Source organism: Malus domestica, chromosome 03 (genome assembly GCF_042453785.1).
Source record: "Malus domestica chromosome 03, GDT2T_hap1".
In the NCBI taxonomy this organism is placed as follows: domain Eukaryota; kingdom Viridiplantae; phylum Streptophyta; class Magnoliopsida; order Rosales; family Rosaceae; genus Malus; species Malus domestica.
This window is the reverse complement of record NC_091663.1, coordinates 3427798-3448845: the sequence shown is the minus strand read 5'-3', so window position 1 is coordinate 3448845 and position 21048 is coordinate 3427798. Positions and strand designations below refer to the sequence as shown.

The 21048-nt window shown below is 36.0% G+C and overlaps 1 protein-coding gene and 1 pseudogene across 5 annotated transcripts; both read left to right on the top strand.

Moving 5' to 3' along the window:
• The first annotated feature begins 5673 nt into the window (after positions 1-5673).
• Positions 5674-7819, top strand: LOC103417595 (FH protein interacting protein FIP2-like). Of its 5 annotated transcripts, none has more exons than XM_070818782.1 (3): positions 5953-6095; positions 6183-6265; positions 6859-7819. In XM_070818782.1, exon 3 carries the CDS (start codon positions 6924-6926, stop codon positions 7629-7631), a length of 708 nt encoding a protein of 235 aa, XP_070674883.1. In that variant the 5' UTR covers positions 5953-6095; positions 6183-6265; positions 6859-6923; the 3' UTR covers positions 7632-7819. The 5 variants fall into 5 exon arrangements, with proteins under 5 accessions (XP_070674886.1, XP_070674883.1, XP_070674882.1 ...); XM_070818781.1 differs by having other exon boundaries at positions 5955-6095; positions 6193-6265; XM_070818783.1 differs by having other exon boundaries at positions 5965-6095; positions 6226-6265.
• A 627-nt stretch (positions 7820-8446) lies between these two features.
• On the top strand, positions 8447-11876 carry LOC103407679 (FH protein interacting protein FIP2-like; annotated as a pseudogene).
• Positions 11877-21048: the final 9172 nt, after the last annotated feature.

The following is a 21048-nucleotide window of genomic DNA, read 5'->3' as shown; positions in this document are numbered from 1 at the left end:
GCTCCCAAAAAAGGCCTTGTACTAGTAGGTTCTAGCCATTTTTGGCAGACTGGCGATGTGATAACTTGTTGTGTATTTATAAATAAATATATATATATATATATATATATATATATATATATATGGTGTTGCGTGTATAGAAAATGAGAGTGGCAATTAAACCTAATTGTCGTATCTCTTGGATTGAAGAAGGACAACAAGGGTTATGTCCCTTGGATCATTCAATCAGAAGGTTACGCCTTTTTGGTGAAAGGCACATATATGAAAAGGCAGCATGCTTTCATCCATTCGGTAGAAATGAAAGGATGCTTGAAAGATTTATTTGATCTTCACACACTTTCAGTTGAAGGATGTGATTTTTCTATGCACACTTTGGAATAAGTCCAACAGGTACCATATAAACTATATATAGCCCAAGTTGGCTGCATGATCAGATATACAATTTTTCAAACAATAGTTTCTTATCCTTTTTCTCTCCATCAAAATCATACAGTTTCCTTTTAGAAGATTTTAAGTTCTTGCTAAACTAAATTCCCAAACTTTGTTGTATTCTAGAAGTGATTTGCTTTAGACTTGTTAGCAAACTCATATTAGAGTGGGGGCAAATATTATTTTAAGGAAAACGTATTAACGTGCCTCAAAGTCATTTTTCTGTCTAATTCTCAACCATATTCTTACATAACTTGCTTCCCATCTATTTATTTAATTTAGGTTAAGCTTTTCTATTATTTCTTGTTATTGAACTTTTTTTTCTTTCCTTTTTTTGGTAAAAGCGGTAGAGTTATTACCAAATACAAAATGGTTGAGGTCCAATTACAAGAAAAGCCCCAAAAAAAAGCTTGGACCCCCCAAAACAAAAGTTTGAGACCATAAACAACAAAAGAAACATAAAACCCTAAATTCCTTGAGACTGTCGTCGATGCATCGCTGAAAAACTCCCGTCTAACAAAAGTCAAAATCTAGCCAAACAATTCCTAAAAAATGACAGAAAGACAACTCCAACAACCTTCACAAAGCATCATAGATGACAGACCAGTAACAAACCAAATGAAGCTAGTGAGAGAACTCATCAACGACAAAGTCATTGAAGGCAACAAAGTCGTCGAAGACAAATCCATGGGAGGTGGTGGTGTAAACACTAGCGCCGGAACAAAATGTACAACCCGATCCATGAGAAGTGGTGGTGTGAACACTTGCACTAGAGCTCTACGCACATCCTGAGATAATAGTGTCAAAACGTGTTTGAGGTAAGTGGCTACATATCTGAAATCATATGGGTTTGAGGAAAGCCAAGGAGGTGGAGGATAGGAAAGATGATGAATAGAAAATGGAATTGATGGCATAGGATTTTGATAATTTAAGCACATATTGGAGATGATCAACGGAAAAATTGCAGGGAAACTAAACCCAAGAGCCACCGACCCGGGCCTTGACAAGGGCCGGCGGTAGAGGAGACGAAGTTTGAATATGGCTCAGCACACAGGCTAAAAAAAACTCTCACGGGGATGGAGAGAAAGGCTTTCACTGTGGGAGAGAAATTTTATTATTTTCTAGTACGAGAGACAAACGTTTTACTCAAGAACATTTCTTGTTATTGAAGTTTGGTAATCTTGTGAGACCTCGAAGGTTTTCAATGGTTTATAATCTGATCCATATTGTTAATAAAACCCGAGAGATTCTCCTTTTTTGGTGGACTTCATATGTTTTATGATTTGACGATGATCAATCATATCACATGCAACGTCGGTATAAAAATACAATACTTTATAGTGGTTCAGACAACATTGTCTACAACTATGATTCATTGAGTTAGCAAAAAATAAGAGTTTGTCATGACTAAAAGTATGTGACTAAAACATTAGTCAAGAAAAAGATTTGAAGTTGATTAGTGATTGAAAATCCTGTGACTAATTGATTTAGTTATCGAAAAAATACATTGATTGATGAAAATTGTATTTATCACACTAAACCTTGTTACTTCGAGAAAGGTAAAAAAAAAAAAACCAATAAACCTTGTTACTAGAATATCAAACCAAATCCTAACTTTAAGTCACATTATTCTTTTAGTATATATCTTATGTGTCAGTCCTACAATGACTAATAAGCATTTAGTGTTACGACTCGTTCTTAATCTTAAAGTATTTTAATCTTCAAATGTGTTAAATGACCAAAATGTCCTTGTTGGGTGAATGTTGACTTTCATTGACGGAATGTGACACGTATGACTTATTCTCTAAACAGATTATTGTAGTAATCCTCGTCACGAACGCGTAAGTGTAAACAAATTAAAATTTGGAGTTGGGAATAAGAAATTTATGAATTTTCTAAATCAAGGGTAATTTAGTAATTTCAAAATTTTCTAAAGCTAAACAACTTACATCTTCGTCTTCCCTGTGCCTGCATGTAGAACCAGCTGTACCCAGAAGTACGGCTGCTGTTTCTTCATTTCCTTCTCCGTTTTTCTCTCCCAAACTAAAATCTTCATATCTCCCTCATTTGGTCACCGTTTCCGACAAATCTTATATCAAAGTCTAAGCCCTCGTCGAGCCCAACATGTTTTTTAACCTCGATCCCCCACCCCCCCCCCCCCTCGTCGAGCCCACCATGTTTTTAACCTCGACCCCCCCCCCCCCAAAAAAAAAAAGAAGAAAAAACCACCACACAAGGTAGAAGAAAGGCGAGAAATGGAGCAAATCTCGCCAGAAAACTTCAAGCCTATTTGGTACTCTATTTGAATCCAACTTTTTAAACTCAAAAACAATTTTCAAATTTTAGGCCTCTTAAAAACTTGTTTGGTAGTACTATTTTCAAAAACTGAATTCAAGATTAACTAAAAAATATAGTCTATTATCTAAAAACACAAAAAGTGAGTTTTTAAACTTAAACTCACTTCTTTCTTTTTTCTCCCTCCTCCCTTCTCATTCTAAATTTATCTCTCTTTTCTTCTTTCTCTCTCGCCCTTCTTTTTTTTCTTTTTTTCTTTTTTTACCTTTTTCGTCTCTCCTCCAATCCGTTCTCTTCATTCTCTCAGTTCATTCTCTCACTCCTCTTCCTCTTTATCTCCTATGATCCTTTCACTTCTTTCTCTTTCCTCCAATCATCTTTTACTTTCTTTCCTCATCTATCCTTTCTCTCTCAACCCCCTCTTTTTGGACATCTTTGTCCAATTTAAGTTTAAGTTGTAAAATTTAGAATTTTTAAATCACATACCAAACAAATTTTTAAGTCTTAAAGAAAATTGTTTTCAAGAAAAATTCTTAAGAAATATTTTGAAAAATTATAAAAAAATTCAAATAGAATACCAAACAAGCCCTTCAAATCCAGCCAAACTCATCGGAACTCGACCTTAAGCCAAGAGAGAAGTTTAACCCTCTTCTCTTCGGCTTCATTTCTATGTAAGTGTGCCTTGAATTCGTCACTTAATATTTGGGTTAATTTTAGATTCTTGTTTTTAATCCGATTCGTCACTTATATACGTTGAGGTTTCAAGGTGATGGCGTCGAACTGAGATCGTGGCAGTAAAGTTTAGGCTTCGAAGACCAATTTTGGAGATATTGGGGTAAAAATCTGAAAACCCTGGCCTTGATTTAAATCCCTCTTGATTTTATGAGGCTATGTTATTTGCGTGAACTGTTTTCGTTGAAGAGGAAGTGAAAAGTAATTGGAATTGAAGGTGTTTGGTTAATTTTTGAAGTAGGGGCACATTTGTGGTGGGTTAGTTTTGAAATGTTGATTTTTTTCGTTCTTAAAGTGAATATTATGCTTGTTGGGTTTAACGGAAACTAAATGGGATTTTATTTGGAACTTACGTGAGTAAGTATATGAATGAGTGGCTTTCTTTTAGTTTGAAAGAGTGGAAGACGATTGAATTGGTTTAGAAGTGAGGTTCACAAGGAGTGATTTTTCAGTATACTGGGAATACGGCGTACACCAAGTGTAATGACAGAATTGGAGTTATGGTTTACGATGAAGGAAAGGAAAGTGGAAAGAAAAAGGGCAGATTCTGCCCATGGTGATTTTATTTGTGTTTGGGAGAAACATTCATTCATCGAGTAAATTGTAGCAATGGTCCCTCAACTTTAATCAAATTGGAGCAATGGTCCCTCAACTAAAATTCTATTACCATTTGTCCCTCAACTCATAAATACGTGTAGCTATGGTCATTTTCGTCAACTTCGTCAAAATTTTGTCAAAATGAGTTATGTTGGAAATGATCATTGCTACAATTGGATTAAAATTGAGGGACCATTTCTCTAATTGAGTTAAAGTTGATGGACCATTTCTCTAGTTGGATTAAAGTTGAAGGACCATTGGTAATAGATTTTTAGTTGAGGGACCGTAGCTGCACGTTTTGATGAGTTGAGGGACCAATGGTAATGAATTTTTAGTTGATGAACTATTGCTTCAATTGTTAATTTTTTTTATTGTTAAATTTGATGTCATTTAATCCCATCTGTGGGATTATAAGAAAAAAATTGAAAGATAACCATTGGATCACCAACGGTCACATAAATCCGACCGTTGCAATTAAAACTGTTGCAATCAAGTGGCAGACAAAAATGAAAAAGCATTATCGTCAGATTCTTTTCTTGGAGTTCAGGAAGATTTCGTAATCGTGTCCGTTCATCGTATATTATGCGATAAAAAATTATTTTAAAATTTAAATTAAATATAAATAATATCTAATGAAAATTGATCTCATAAATTTAAATTATTTTAAAATTTAAAATTTAAATATAAATATAAATGACACGATCATGAAATCCACTGGATCCTTAAAGAAAGAATTCGGAGAGGATCTTTTCCAACATAAATGATGGCAGGGTGGACAGGAGAAAAAGAAAAAGAAATGATGTGTGGACCCCCGCCGGCACAGACAGGTGTGGCTTTTCAAACAAGCGCGTGGGAGAGTGGGTAGAGGGGGTTTTGGCCTTCACTCGCACCAGTCCACTCGCACAAATGATTTGGTCTTCCTGAGGCTGAGGGCGGAATTTAAAGCTTTATTTTATGAATTAAAGATGATTTGAGGATGGGCATTCTGTTCCATTTTTTATTATGGGAATTCTAATGATTTTTATAGAGATGTGATATCGACATACAATTTTTTACTTCTTACACATCATTTTAAGTTTTGATCGTTGGATTAGGTGAATTGAAGAATATTAAAGGGTAGAAATTAACAAGGGGTGTGTGAGAAATAAAAAGAGGTGTGTGGATAGCACACTCCTGTTAAATTATAATCATTTATAATAAATTATGCGATCAGTTTTTATTATATAATATATATATTTAATTTTAAATAAATAAATTTAAAATAATTTCTAACTACATTTCTAGGATCCTCATAATTTAAACTCGGATGAAATCCAAATTCATGATCTAAGCATATACATACTAGGGGTGGGTTCGGTTCGGTTCGATTCGGTTTTTTGTCAAAACCGGAAACCAAATCGAAATTACTATTCGGTTTGGTTTGGTTTTCTGTCGATTTGGGTTTGGTTTGGTTTGATTTCGACCCGGTTCGGTTAGGTTTTCAAACCACAAAAACTGAAATCAAACCAACCAGATTCGGTTCGATTTGATTCAACATATTCAATTCGATATTTTTTTTTATTCGGTTTTTTTTATCTCGGTTTGATTTTCGGTTTTCCAACCCACCCCTAATCCATACTCGTTTTCACGAACGAGCGAGCGCGAAAGGAATTTAATTTAAAGTTCAAACGAGAAATTTATGAACCTTCCAAATAAAAAGGCAATTTGGTAATACTTTCTAGTATTCTTTCTTCCTGCATGTAGAACCAGCAGTACAGCTGCTGTTGTTCATTTCTCTCTCTTTTCCTCTCCTAAACTCAAATCTTCATATCACCTTCATTTGGTCACCGTTTCCGACAATTCTTATTTCAAAATCTAAACCATCGTCGAGCCCAACACGTTTGTCACCTCGATTTCCCCCAAAAATCACCACACAAGGCAGAAGAGAGGCGAGAAGGAGAGCAAATCTCGCCGAAAAACTCCAAATTCCGGCCAAACTCATCGGAATTCAACCTTAAGCCAAGAGATAAGTTTAATCCTTTTCTCATGGGCTTCATTTCTATGTAAGTGGTTCCTTGAATTCGTCACATACAGATTTGGGTTAACTTTATATTCTTGTTTGTAATCCGATTCGTGTAATATATGTCGAGATCGTGGCAGTAAATTTTAGGCGTCGAACTGAGATCGTGGCAGTAAATTTTAGGCGTCGAAGACCAGTTTTGGAGCTATTGGGGTAAAAATCTGAAAACCCTAGCCTTGATTTAACTCCCTCTTGATTTTATGAGGCTATGCTATTTGTGTGAACTGTTTTTTTGGTTATTTTTCGAAGTAGGGGCAGATTTGTGGTGGGTTGGTTTTGAAATGGTGAATTTTTTCGTTCTTATTATACTTGTTGGGTTTAATAGAAACTAAATGAGATTTTATTTGGAAGTTACGTGAGTAAATATATGAAGGAGTGGCTTTCTTTTAGTTTGAAAGAGTGGAAGATAATTGAATTGGTTTAGAAGTGAGGTGTAGAAGGAGAGATTTTTTAGTGCACTGGAAACACGGCCCGGTACACCAAGTGTCATGACAGAATCGGTTGGACGCTTAAACATTTAAACTTCTCACCAATTATGTTATGACATAACTAAGAGAGAATACATACGATTTTCGACTCTTCGTATTTCGCCCTTGTATTGAATATGTTCACCAACCCTATGAACTTCGATTTTCAACTCTTATAAATGGGTTTAGTTTTATAAGAGATCCTTTTCCAGTCCTGATATTTCTCTGTTAGTTGTTGCTTCGTAATGGTTCTTTCTCTTTCGTTGTTATTCTTTGCAGTGGAGAAGTTTTCCAGTTATACTCTTGATTTCCTGTATCAGTTCATCTCTCAAAGTTTCCAAGCAATGGCAGAGGACTGTGATTCTTCATCCTTGGTTCACCTCAATGTGGGAGGAAAGAAGTTTTCCACGACCGTCGGTACTCTAACTCAGCGTCAACCCGACTCCATGCTTGCTGCAATGTTTAGCGGTCGACACACTTTGTGCCAAGATAAGAAGGGATATGTTTTTATCGATAGGGATGGCAAACATTTTCGGCACATTCTTAACTGGTTAAGGGACGGTGAGATTCCTAAATTAGAAGCTTCCCAATATGCAGAACTTGTTAAGGAGGCAAAGTACTATCAACTGCTAGGGTTCGTTGATGGAATACTTGGTGTCCTGAACAGTAAGGAAGATAAGAAGTTGGATGCAGATTTTACCCGTGCCGAGGTTATCAACCACATATATTCAAAAACGAAGTGGTCTACACGCTTGGATGATGGCATATTTAGGCTTTATTTTCGAGGGGTTAATCTTTCTGGCCTTAATCTTTCAAAACTGGACCTGTCAAATGTCAACTTCAGCTATGCATGTCTGAGACACGTGTGTTTCTCAGGTGCAAATATTCAATCTTCTAATTTCAACTACGCTGATGCTGAAGGTGCTACCTTTGACAATGCGTATTTGGATGGTTCTACTTTTTCTGAAGCAAATCTTCGAGGAGCTTCTTTTGTGGGTGCTGAAAAATACAATCTCGCTGGGGCATCTTGCGTGGAAGATTGTAGGTACTGAAAGTTATCTTTGACAATGTTGATCATGTTAGAAGTGCTTTTGGGATGCTATATGAATCTAATTTTTATTTCTTTAATTTAAACCACTTGCAAAGGGTTGATGTATGTATAATATTACTTGTCCTATGTTTGGCTTTTTGTGACCTACCACAATGGTGTACCTCTAATTCATTGCTCTCTATTTTGCAAGTTTGTTATTACAAGTAGGTCTTTGAAAGGATTTTACTATCAACGTATACAATACTGCAAATGACGCTTTAATGGAGTGGCCAAAATGTAATCATGCATGCGTATTATAATGCTGGTTTGATTTTAATATACCTTATTACTAGAATATTAAACGAAATTCAAACTTTTAGTCACAACATCATTTTTGATATAACGCATCTATCTTTTGTGTCATCCCATATAATGACAAATAAGCATTTAGTGTTGCGAGCCATCCCTAATTTTAGGGTATTTTAATCCCCAAATGTGGTAAATGACAAAATGCCCCTGATTGGGTGAATGTTGACTTTCTTTGATCATCGTGGCTTGACACTTATAACTTATTATGTAAACTTGTACTTGTAGTATTTATCACGAATGCGTGAGCGTAAACGGATTAAAATTTGGAGTCCGAAAGAGAAATTTTTAAACTTTCCAAATCAAAGGGTAATTTAGTAATTTCGAAGAAACCTTCTAAATCCTATCAACTTGCATCTTCGTCCTCCATGCGTGTAGAACCAGCTTTACCCAGAAGTACAGCCGATGTTTCTTCATTTCCTTCTCCGTTTTGCTTTCCCAAACTCAAATCTTCACATCTCCTTCATTTGGTCACCGTTTTCGACAAGTCTTATATCAAAGTCTTAGCCCTCGTCGAGCCCAACACGTTTTGTGACCTCGATTTCCCCCAAAAAAATACCAAACAAGGCAGAAGAAAGGCGAGAAAGGGAGCAAATCTCGCCAGAAAACTTCAAGTCCGGCCAAACTCATCGGAACTCGACCTTAAGCCAAGAGAGAAGTTTAATCCTCTTCTCGGCTTCATTTCTACGTAATGGTTCCTTAAATATGTCAATTACAGATTTGGGTTAAATTTAGATTCTTGTTTTTAATCCGACTCGTCTAATTTATGAGGCTATGTTATTTGTGTGAACTGTTTTCGTTGAAGATCATGTGAAAAGTAATTGGAATTGGAGGTGTTTGGTTAACTTTCGAAGTAGGGGCAGATTTGTGGTGGGTTTAACAAAAACTATGAAGGATTGTCTTTCTTCTAGTTTGGAAGAGTGGAAAATAATTGAATTCGTTTAGATGTTTCAGTGTTATGGGAACACTGGTCCACCAAGGATAATGACATGATTGGTTACACTAGTTACTGCTAGTGTATGACTGTATTATTCAGCTTACATTAGCTACGACTAGTGTATGACTACATTTTCAGCATACCCTGGTTACCACTAGTATATGGAATTATGTGTTATACCACCACTAAGTATCAATTTAGTATATATACATGTATCGATTTTTCAGTTTCTATGACATGCTTAGTTTTCAAAACAGGAAGGTTAGTAGGTTCAAAAAACAAAATGTTTGAAAAAACTTTATTCTTCGTCCATACACATCTTTTTTTTTTCTTTCAAGAAAACTAATGAAAATGACTTGAAAACTCTGAGTTTTAACGATAAAGACAAAATAAAAGGCAAGTGAATAGTAACAGGATTGACTTTTTAGTGTAAAAATGTGGTTTTTCATTAAAGTAAACCGTATCGGGAGCTTTTCGTTATAGTTACATTTTTTTTTGCCCCTCAGTACTTAAGTGGCAGAGATCATATTGACGTTGAGGCAAACTTGCGACAGCTATGATTAGTTGCCATCGAGCACAGGGCTGGTCTAGAGATTTTTGAGGCCCAGAGCAACGCCACAAAATGTGCCCTCATTTAATATAAGAAAATTATTTGTTTTCACACGTAAGGTATCGATAAAATTATACTTAGAAAAACACTTCAAACTTAATCATTTAGAAACATCGAAAAACTAATTTATTTTGTATCGTGAGAAGGAAACAAAAAAACTCTGGGTTTACAAGTAGATAAATATGAGTTTTGTTTTCCATCTGAACTTTTAAAGTGTTTTTGTATGAATTGTGAGGTGTTTTTTCTTATTTACTAACCTTATCAATATGAGACTAAAAAAATAATGATGCTTTTGAGTCTTTAATTGATATGTATAAGTAATAAATGGGTACTAAATTAAATTTTTTGATGACACGTCATATGATTTGCAAATTTGGTCAACGCATTACTCTTTATTGAAGATTAGACTTGAATTGGAACAAATGTTTTAAAAATAACAACCCACATAGCTACTAGCTACTAATTAAAAATAAATTAACAAACAAACAAAAATTCGTAAAAATTGAAAAGTAAATAAGCACATAAGGTGTTTTGAACCCAAGACCTCCTTATTAATTTCAAACAACAAAACCACCATTTCTAGTTAAATTTCTTTGTCATTGAACCAAATTTTATAAATTTATACTCTTATGAAAACATATATAAATATACCACCCTAATAATTTTGGTGCCCCCAATTATTTTGGGTCCCGGACAGTCGCCCTGCCTGCACCGGGCCTGGGCCGGCCCTGATCGAGCAGGACTACCCCCTTATGTATATGCATGCACGTTATGGTTATGTCACCTTCTGAGTAACGGCCAACACATCTCGATTTCGGTGTCTATCTTGACATCGGATCAGAGTGTGTCATTTAATGTTAACCATTCTTCGTGACTGATTTTTATAGTAATGTGACTGAATCTCTGTCGGAGATGCTATAAGGTAAAAATATTTTCAATCGTAGGTATTCTTTTCATTTATTTTCCAAATAAAGTCGTGTTATTTAAATGTTCATATCAAAGTGGTGAACGAGTGCAAAAATAATTAAAATAATTAAAGGTTCATATCAAGAGGGAATACATAAGATTTTCGACTCTTCGTATTTCACCCTTGTATTGAATCACTAACCATATGATCTTCGATTTTCGACTTATAAGTACGTTTAGATTTGTAAGAGATCCTTTTCCACTACAGATATTTCTCCGTTAGTTGTTGCTGGATAAATTTTCATTTTTTTTGTTGTTGTTATTCTTTGCAGCGGAGAAGGTTTCAAGTTATACCCTTGGGCGAATTTTTTTTATTTTTTTATAATTTTTCGTATGCGATTTTGATATTGTAATTCTCACTCTTAATTTCCTGCATCAGTTTCAGTTCATCTGTCAAAGTTTTGAAGCAATGCCAGAGGTCTATGATTCTTCATCCTTGGTTCACCTCAATGTGGGAGGAAAGAAGTTTTGCACCACCGTCGGTACTCTAACTCAGCGTCAACCCGACTCCATGCTTGCTGCAATGTTTAGCGGTCGACACACTTAGTGCAAAGATAAGAAGGGATACGTATTCATCGATAAGGATGGAGAACATTTCCGGCACATTCTTAATTGGTTAAGAGACGGCGAGATTCCTAAATTAGAAGATTCTCAATATGCAGAACTTGTTAAGGAGGCAAAATACTATCTACTATTTGATTTAGTTGATGGAATACTTGATGTCCTTGATAGTAAGGAAGATACTGCGTCGGATGCAGATTTTACACGCACCGACGTTATCAAGTACATACATTCACAGAAGTCGTGTAGATGCTCGTCTAATAAGAATTATCTTCAAGGGGTTAATCTTTCTGGCCTTAATATTTCAAAATTGGACCTGTCAGAAGTTAACTTCAGCTCTGCATGTTTGAGAAATGTGAGTTTTTCAGATGCAAATCTTCAGTCTGCTAATTTCAAGCATGTGGATGCCGAAGGTGCTACTTTTGACGATGCCAATTTGTGTGGTTCTACTTTTTATGGTGCAAATCTACGAGGAGCGTCTTTTGTGGGTGCAAATCTACGAGGAGCGTCTTTAGTGGGTGCAAAAAACTTCGGTCTCTACGATCTCTCTGGGGCATCTGGCGTCGAATATTGTAGCTTCTGAACGTTATCCTCGACAGTGTTGATCATGTTAGAAATGGTTTTGGGAATCTCCTTAAATTTCATACAAATGAGACCGATGGATTATGCAAGGGCGTAAGCCAACTTCATCTTTCAGGTTCTACAAGATTTGATTTCTCAATAGCTCCCTAGTCATTTTGTGGTTAATGTATGACTTATGTCCTGTATTTGAGACCAACCACATTGGTCTCTATTTTGCAAGTTCGCTATTACAAGTAGTTCTTTGCTAGGGCTGTCTATGAGATTTCAGGGCTTGTGCTAATGTATGATCTATTTATGTCCTATATTTGTGATCGACCACATTGGTGTACCTCCAATGCATTTATCTATATATTGCAAGTTTGTTATTACAAGGTAGTTCTTTGGTAGGGTTGTTTTTGAGATTTGGAGGCCTGAGCTAATGTATGATCTATTTATGTCCTATATTTGTGATCGACCGCATAGGTGTACCTCCAATGCATTGGTCTCTATTTTGCAAGTTCGTTATTACAAGTAGTTCTTTGAAATGATCTTACTAATGACGTATATAATACTGCATATGATGCTTTATTACAGTGACAGAAGGTAATTGTGTTTACGCATCATGGTAGGTTCATCCTCATTTCTCTTTTCTCCTAACAACTAACTAATTAACTCACTAACGCTATCACTATACTTAAAAAACGACAAATACAAAACCTTAACTCTCGATATGAATGCTACTTAGTTGGACCTCCTAATCAAGATGATTTGAAAGTTTAAGCCCCGGCCCAAAGTCAGCATTTTTCTTTCTTATTTTATTTCGCAAATGCTCTTGTGCGCTAGGCCTAGTGCGCTGCTTAGGTGAGCCATATAATTTCACTGTCATATCAAACATGCACAGATGAGATTAGAATGCTACAAAGAGTTTTGCGTAGAGTCTGGTTAAGTGAAACCCTAGTTGGCGAACCCATCTCTCTCTCTCTCTCTCTCTCTCTCTCTCTCTCTCTCTCTCTCTCTCTCTCCAGTTTTAGATTTCTGATTTTCCTTTTCACCTAATTTTCAATTTATGAGTTACTACAAATAGTTCGAGTCGTAAGAACTTCCAATATATCATCAAATAATCGAGTTCCATTTCAATTAGGAGATCCTTAAAATAATAGTACCCAAGATCCATAGTATAACTTCAATTAGCAATGTCATTTGCTACTATGTTATTTTCTTGATAGATGTGCACTAACTCGCATTTAGCTATTGTGTGCCATAAATTTGTCACTGATCAATAATGCTGTCAAGAGAATAAGAGCTTGTATCTCAACTGCAAGTTTCAATTATTATTTTTTTTATAATTTTCATTAAACATGATTGTCGAGCGCGGTAAGGATTTCGGGAACGTTTTCGGATATTTTTCTGTTAAGTGACAATATTCATTACGAAAGAATGATATATTGCAGAACATGACGTGGCGGGCTCGGACGCAGACAACACATTTTTGGCAAAGGATCCAACGATAGATAGAAATCTGAATAGAACTGATCAAAACAAATAAAAATCAATGAAAAGGCATTTGGTGCGTGGCAACCTTACATTTGAAGATGAACTACACAATCCGAACTGGGGTGAACGATTGCAAAAATAGGGCGTAAGCGGTGGTAGTACTCACCATTCTACTTATTATTATTAATTAAGTTTAAATTTTAAGATTTTTGTCTATTCATTATACATGTATGGATATTTAAACTCATCTAACGATGGTAATTATGGTAATGAGTATTACTGAGGCCTTTGACATTCCCTTGCATGTGTTGTTACTGACAATAACCAAGAGAATGCATACGGTTTTCGACTCTTCGCATTTCGCTCTAGTATTTAATATGTTCACTAACCCTGAGCTTCTTTGTGCGTTACTTAATAAAATCGTCTTTAATTATCCTGTTCTTGGTATAAATACAAGTGCGTGCTGTATTAAGGTTTAGTTTTGTAAGAGATCCTTAGTACTGATATTTCTTATTAGTTTTGCTGCATAAGGGTTCTTTTCTTTTGTTGCTGTTCTTTGTAGCGTAGAAGGTTTCAAGTCATACTTTTGTCGAATTTATATTTTAATTTTTTGTACGGGATTTTGACATTCTAATTCTTACTCTTAATCTCCTGTATCAATTAATCCAATTAATCCCTCAAAGTTTCGAAGCGATGTCAGAAATCTAAGATTCTTCAACCTTGGTTCACCTCAATGTGGGAGGAAGAACATTTTCCACCACCGTTGGAACACTAACACAGCGTAAACCCGAATCCATGCTTGCTGGAATGTTTAGCAGTCAACAGACTTTGCGCCAGGATGAGAAGGGATATATTTTCATCGATAGGGATGGCGAACATTTCCGGCACATTCAAAGAAGCGGTATCGACACTCGGCTAACTGTTGAATTCCGGTGAGTTAATTGGATCCCGGATGGTGTATTTCTGGAGGCAGACAGGAGTAAAGAAACAGAGAGCAAAATCAGGAGAATGTGAAAGGTTTCTTATCTGTGAAGTAACCACAGATATTTCATTAAATATCAACTCATAGGATATTTCCTTACAAGCTAATCTAGAGCAATCTCAGCCCTTGATTCACAAACAAAGATCTAAAGTATACACTTGTCTTATGAGACTAGACATACACTTTTCTATTGGTTTCTTCCTTCTTAACCACTTGAACAAAACTGAATTCTATTTAATTCCAACACTCCCCTTTAAATGAATTCTGGTTTTGATCCCAAGCATTCCTCTGAGGTAGACAAATCTTTCCCTTGGTAGAGCTTTGGTAAAGATGTCGGCCATTTGATCCTGGGACTTGCAGTAGATCAATTCAATGGTATTCTCCTGTAAGGCTTCCCTTATGAAGTGAAACTTCCTTTTGATATGCTTGGTTTTCTGATGAAAAATAGGATTCTTGGTCATAGCTATTGTTGATGTGTTGTCACACATAAGTGGTGAAGCATCCACTTGCATTTCACCAAAATCCTTTAACACAAACCTCAACCATATAGCTTGGGAGGTAGCCATTGCAGCACTCACATACTCTGCTTCAGCCGTAGACAATGCAACACTTTGTTGCTTGACAGAGGCCCAAGAAAATATCCCAGAACCAAATGTAAATGCATATCCTGAGGTACTTCTCATGTCATCTTCACTGCCACCCCAATCGCTGTCACAGAAGCCTACCAGAATTGCTTTTTCTCCCTTTTCATATTTGATTCCATAGTCCAAGGTCCCTGAGATATACCTTAGTACTCTCTTAGCAGTTCCCATGTGAATTCTTGTGGGATTATGCATGAACCTTGATAAGAGACTGGCTGCATACATAATGTCAGGTCTTGTAGCAGTCAAGTAAAGCAGACTTCTAACCATTCTTCGGTATAAGCATTCATCAGCAGATTCAAAACCATCCACTTTACAAAGTTTCTCATTCGTGATCAATGGTGTTGCCACAGATTTGCATCCTTTCAGATTGAATCTTTCAAGCAATGATTGTGCATAATTCTGTTGATGTATGAAAATCCCAGTAGTTTCTTGTATTACTCCAATTCCCAAGAAGTGATGCAATAGCCCAAGATCCGACATCTCATATTGTCTCATCATGTCCCTTCTGAATTCTTCAATCATTTCTTCACAATTTCCAGTAAAGACCACATCATCAACATATATAGACACAATAAGCATCTCAGAGTTCTCACCAGTTTTTGTATATAATGTAGTTTCACTAGGACTTTTGTTAAATCCACTCTTGTTGAAATATGAGTCTATCTCACTGTACCAAGCCCTGAGGGCTTGTTTGAGTCCATACAGTGCTTTGTTTAACTTATAAACCTTCTCCTCTTTATTTGGCACTTCAAATCCTTGTGGTTGATCCACATACACTTCTTCCTCCAGAATGCCATTTAGAAAAGCTGATTTAACATCTAACTGGTGAAGTTTCCATCCCTTTTGGGCAGCAAGAGCAATCAAGATTCTAATGGTATCTAACCTTGCCACTGGGGCAAAGGTTTCATTGAAATCTACCCCAGGTTGTTGTGAGTAGCCTTTGGCAACTAATCTTGCTTTGTTCTTCAGTATTGATCCATCCAAATTCAGTTTGGTCTTGTAGATCCATTTCACACCTATCACAGGTTTATCACTCGGTCTATTTACCAATTTCCAAGTAGAGTTTTTCTCAATCATGGCAATTTCTTCACTCATTGCTTTCTGCCAGGATTGATCCTTCTCAGCTTCTTCAAAACTCTCTGGTTCAACAAAATAGTTACACACTGCATAGATCTCATTTAAACTCCTCATTCTCAATGGAGTTGTTTCAGGGGAGGAATCTTGAAATTCTTGTCCTTCTGCATTTGAAGTAGAGGACTGAGATCCTTGTGTTGGAGTTGAAAAGTCAGTTTGACTCCCATCTTGTATAACAGGTTCATTCACATTTTGCACTTCCGATTGTGCTTCTTCCATTGCTAGTGGAAATGAGATAGTGTCTATGTTATTGGTTTCCCAATTCCATGCTTCATTCTCCTTGAACACCACATCCCTTGAGAGAATCACTTTATGTGACTCAATATTGTAGAGCCTATAGCCCTTTTCACAGTTTCCATAACCTAAAAGGACACACTTGACACTATTGATCTCAAGCTTGTGTCTTAATTGAGATGGTATCTGTGCATAGCAGATTGATCCGAACACCTTTAAGTGCTTCACACTTGGTTTTCTGCCACTAAATGCCTCAAACGGTGTTTTCTTCTCAAGTGCTTTAGTTGGACACCTGTTTAGGAGATACACAGATGTATTGACAGCTTCACCCCAAAAAGAAAGTGGCATTTTCTTATCATGGAGCATTGACTTGGTCATTTCAACCACGGTCCTGTTCTTCATCTCAGCCACACCATTCTGCTGTGGTGTGTAGGCCATTGTCAATTGCTTCTGTAATCCTGCTCCTTCACAGAATTCTTGGAACTCAAGTGAAGTGAATTCACCACTTCTGTCGCTTCTTAGTCTTTTGATCTTGAGACCACTCTGAAGTTCAACCATCATTTTGAATTTCTTGAAGATTGAAAAGACTTCACTCTTGTTTCTCATAAGATATACCCAAACCATCCTGGTGCAGTCATCAATGAATAGCAGAAAATATCTGTTCCCACTGAGTGTAGGTGTCTTCATTGGACCACACACATCTGTGTGTATGAGTTCTAGAGGTTGACTTGCTCTCCATGCACTTCCAGTTTCAAAAGAGTCCCTGTGATGCTTCCCCAATATGCAACCTTCACACGGTTCTTTAGTCTCTTGTAACTCAAGAAGACCAGTCATCATTTGTAGTTTCTCCAATCTCTTTAAACTGTGAAAGTTGAGATGTCCAAACCTCTTATGCCATAACCAAGAGTTTTCCGCAACACTTGCTTTTAGAGCAATTGAATCATTGTAATTTAGCATAAGTGGAAAGCTTTTGTTTTCTGTCATGCCAACTTGAGTTACCAAGTTTTGGAGGCTTTTGTCATCAAAGATCTCCACCATATTGTCTCCAAAAAGTAAGAAGTAACCGTGAGCAATCATCTGTCCCACACTAAGGAGATTCTCATCAAGACCTGGTACAAGTATTACATCCTTGATGAATCTTCTTCCACCCTTTGTCTCTAGAACAAGAGTTCCTTTTCCAGTAGCTTCCACTAGTTGTCCATTCCCCATTTTAACTCTGTAATTGAAGCTTCTGTCAATGTTGATTAACAAGGATTCATATGCAGTCATGTGATTACTGCATCCACTGTCAATATACCAGATTCCTCTCTTGTTTTCAGTTTTTGCAACACTACAAGCATAAAAGACATTTACTTCCTCTTCTTCTGCTCTATGTGCATAGTTGACAGCTTGGTTCCTTCTTGGATTACAATCTTTTGCTAGATGGCCAAATCTGTCACACTTGGTGCATTTGGGTTTTCCCTTGAACCAGCAAACACCATAGTGTAATTTGTCACAAATTTTACACTTGGTTTTGGTAGATTCACTGCTAGATTCTGATTTTGATTGTGAAGTATGGTTGTTGTCCCATTTCTTCCCTTTTCATTTCCATAATTTCTTTTGATTTGAGTTGCTCCCCTGAGCCCTGTAACTGCTATCTCTCTCAGTCACACTTAGGCTAGTAAAAGCCTTTTCAGCTAAGTTTTCAGAGTGCCTATTTAACCTCTGCTCATAGCCTTTCAATGTACCAATCACCTCCTGAACCTCAATGGAGTCAAGGTCCTTAGTTTCTTCTATAATAGATGCGATGGAATCATAGGATTTAGGCAAGCTAATAAGTATCTTTTGTAGTAATCTTTGGTTTGTCAGTTCTTCACCAAGAGTTTTCATTTGATTTACAATATCAGTCAATCTTGTTAAATAAACAGATAGAGCTTCACCATCATTCATCCTAGTGTACTCAAAATCTCTTCTTAAACATTGTAGTTTGATAGACCTAACCTTTTTATCACCACGAAATTCTTGTTGAAGAACATCCCATGCAGTCTTGGAGGTTTCAAAGTTTGAGATTCGAGGAAAAATCTCATCAGACACTGCCCCTTGAATGATACCAAGAGCTTTTGCATCTCTGGTTTTATTAACTTTCATTGCTATCTTCCTCACAGACTGTTGATCTTCATTGCTAGAATCATCTTCAGTTTCTGCAGTTTCGTAACCCTTGTCCACCAAATTCCAGAGATCATGTGATTTGAATATGGTCTTCATCTTGATGGACCAAAAATCGTAGTTGATCCCATTGAAAATAGGAGCCCTCAGATCTCCCCCACTGCCCGAAGTAACCATGTGAGGCTTTGTAAGAACAGATGAGATTTTCACGATCTGGGTATGTTTTTCCCCCTTTCCTTTTCAGAGATACGAAGCACACACACAAAACGCCCAGTCCTGAATTTGATCAGAACCTAAGCTCTGAGGCCATGTTGAATTCCGGTGAGTTAATTGGATCCCGGATGGTGTATTTATGGAGGCAGACAGGAGTAAAGAAACAGAGAGCAAAATCAGGAGAATGTGAAAGGTTTCTTATCTGTGAAGTAACCACAGATATTTCATTAAATATCAACTCATAGGATATTTCCTTACAAGCTAATCTAGAGCAATCTCAGCCCTTGATTCACAAACAAAGATCTAAAGTATACACTTGTCTTATGAGACTAGACATACACTTTTCTATTGGTTTCTTCCTTCTTAACCACTTGAACAAAACTGAATTCTATTTAATTCCAACACTAACAAGCATTATTTTCAAGGGGTTAATCTTTGTGGCCTTAATCTTTCTAAACTCGATCTGTCAGTAGTTGACTTCAGCAATGTATGTCTGAGAAACGTGTGTTTCTCAGGTGCAAATCTTCAACGTGCTAGTTTCAACCATGTGGATGCTGAAGGTGCTGCATTTGACAATGCAGATTTGCTTGAATCTACTTTTGTTGGAGCGAATCTGCGAGGAGCTTATTTTCTGGGTGCTAAAAGTAAAAACTACAATCTCACTGGGGCATCTTGCGTGGAAGATTGCACGGGGGTTGGTTTATGTATCTGCTGTTGGTGGGTGGAATTTGGCTCAAGGATTATCAGTAGATTATGTTTTGCAGAACAAAATACTTTCACTTCTGTTTTTTTGTAATTTGATTTTTTATTTTGTTTTTACTTAATGCGTCGAATCATGACCAGTGCTCGAGAATGAATATGGACTTTTAAAATTTTTAACTGTATATTGCATGAACAGATCTACTTTTTATCTTATTACCGCAAAGACATAAAATAATATTGCTTAATATTAGAAAAATGCTAAGAAGACTTGAGACACTGTAGATTATTCGTCGTCTTATGTTTTTAACACAATATTATAATACAGATGATTCCACTGTCCTTTTAATTACTAAAATTAATAATTACAATACCTAAATTCTCGATATAAATACTATGCCTAATTAAAACTATGATTTAAGCCCATGTGGTGAAATCTGTTAAGCTCAAAATTGAAAATTATGTCAACTCTTCGTTAATTGCGTCAACTATGATCTAAACCCTAACAATTAATGGAGAGTTCTGTTTTAGATTAATATGTGTGACTCCGTTAATTGTTAGCACATGAGATACACATTTTAGACTAAAACAGAACTCCCCATTAATTGTTAAGGTGTAGATCCTAGTTGATGTAGTTAATAGAGAGTTGATGGAAGGGAAATTTTATTTAAACCCACCTAACCTTTTTTTACACCCAACTTAAGTTTTAAATGTTAATTGTCTATTTTATCATATTGCATAATTAATATTAAGTACAAAATGAAATTAATAATGAAAATCAAATTTATCAATAGACCCACATATTATAATTAAACCCTAGCATCACCCTATGTTTATACTACGCTCATTCCGACTAAAACCTTAATAGCTCTGATAGAGAAAAACAAGCTTTTCTATTGATGGATGGTGCTTTTGAAATTTTTAATCCTCTAACTAAGGTATGACTCGATTTATAGATATTTTGTTTGTTTGCTTCTTTTTTGGATTAAATTTCATACTTTTTATATTATATTGTATTTGTTTTTCTCTGCCGTCGCTCCCCAAAACACCAGTGCAAGGACTTTTGATTAGTACTGCAAAGATGTAAAACTTGATTCTTCGTGCAAATAAAGATTGCTCAACCTTAATCATGAACTAGTGGGTGGCATGTCTTGCACATTTTTTATTCGAAATAGCTCCAATTTGTTTATTTGTTTATTAACATAGTAGCAAAACATCCAGCCCTATGTCACTTTAAAGTTTCTTAAAAAGTACATGAAAATGCTTAATTTAAAAGGACTGAATTGGAGCTTGCATAACATTCTCTTGGCAAATTCAAGTCTATGGAATGTTCTCTTGGATCCCAAGTCCATGGATGGGTTGTGGTAGCCAAAAGAAAAAAAGTAGCCATGGAAATGCTAGTCCTATACGGCATATACAATTATAGGGGAGCAAAGGACGCCTCTTTAAAAAGAAAAAAAAAATCAATTAGAAATGTTATTTTAAAAAGGGAATGAGTGTAAAAATAATTTTACATTTTGAATTGGATTTGAGAGGATAGTTTAGGTAATAAATTTAGGTTTAAAGAGATATTAATTCTTTAATAAAAAACAATATGGGTGAAGAGAGTAAGTTAAGTGTAGAAAAATGTTAGATGAGTTCAAATAAAATTTCTCTTGATAGAATTTTTAATTTTGAACCTAAATCCTAATAAACTTTAGACTATCTTCTAACAACTCTATCAGCACGGAACTAATAATCCAATTAGGCCTCCTTACTACGATGGTTCACATTCTTCACAAAATGATCGCCCTAAGATGATCCTAACTCTATAAATTGCAGTTTTGCCATTTTTGTTTTACCAAACTCAAGATTTTATAAAATTCCGAGTTGAAAATTATTTAAAATGAATGT

Excerpts from the sequence above, each read along its gene's own strand:
- LOC103417595 (XM_070818785.1), top strand. The coding sequence starts at position 6,924 with ATGGCAGAGGACTGTGATTCTTCATCCTTGGTTCACCTCAATGTGGGA.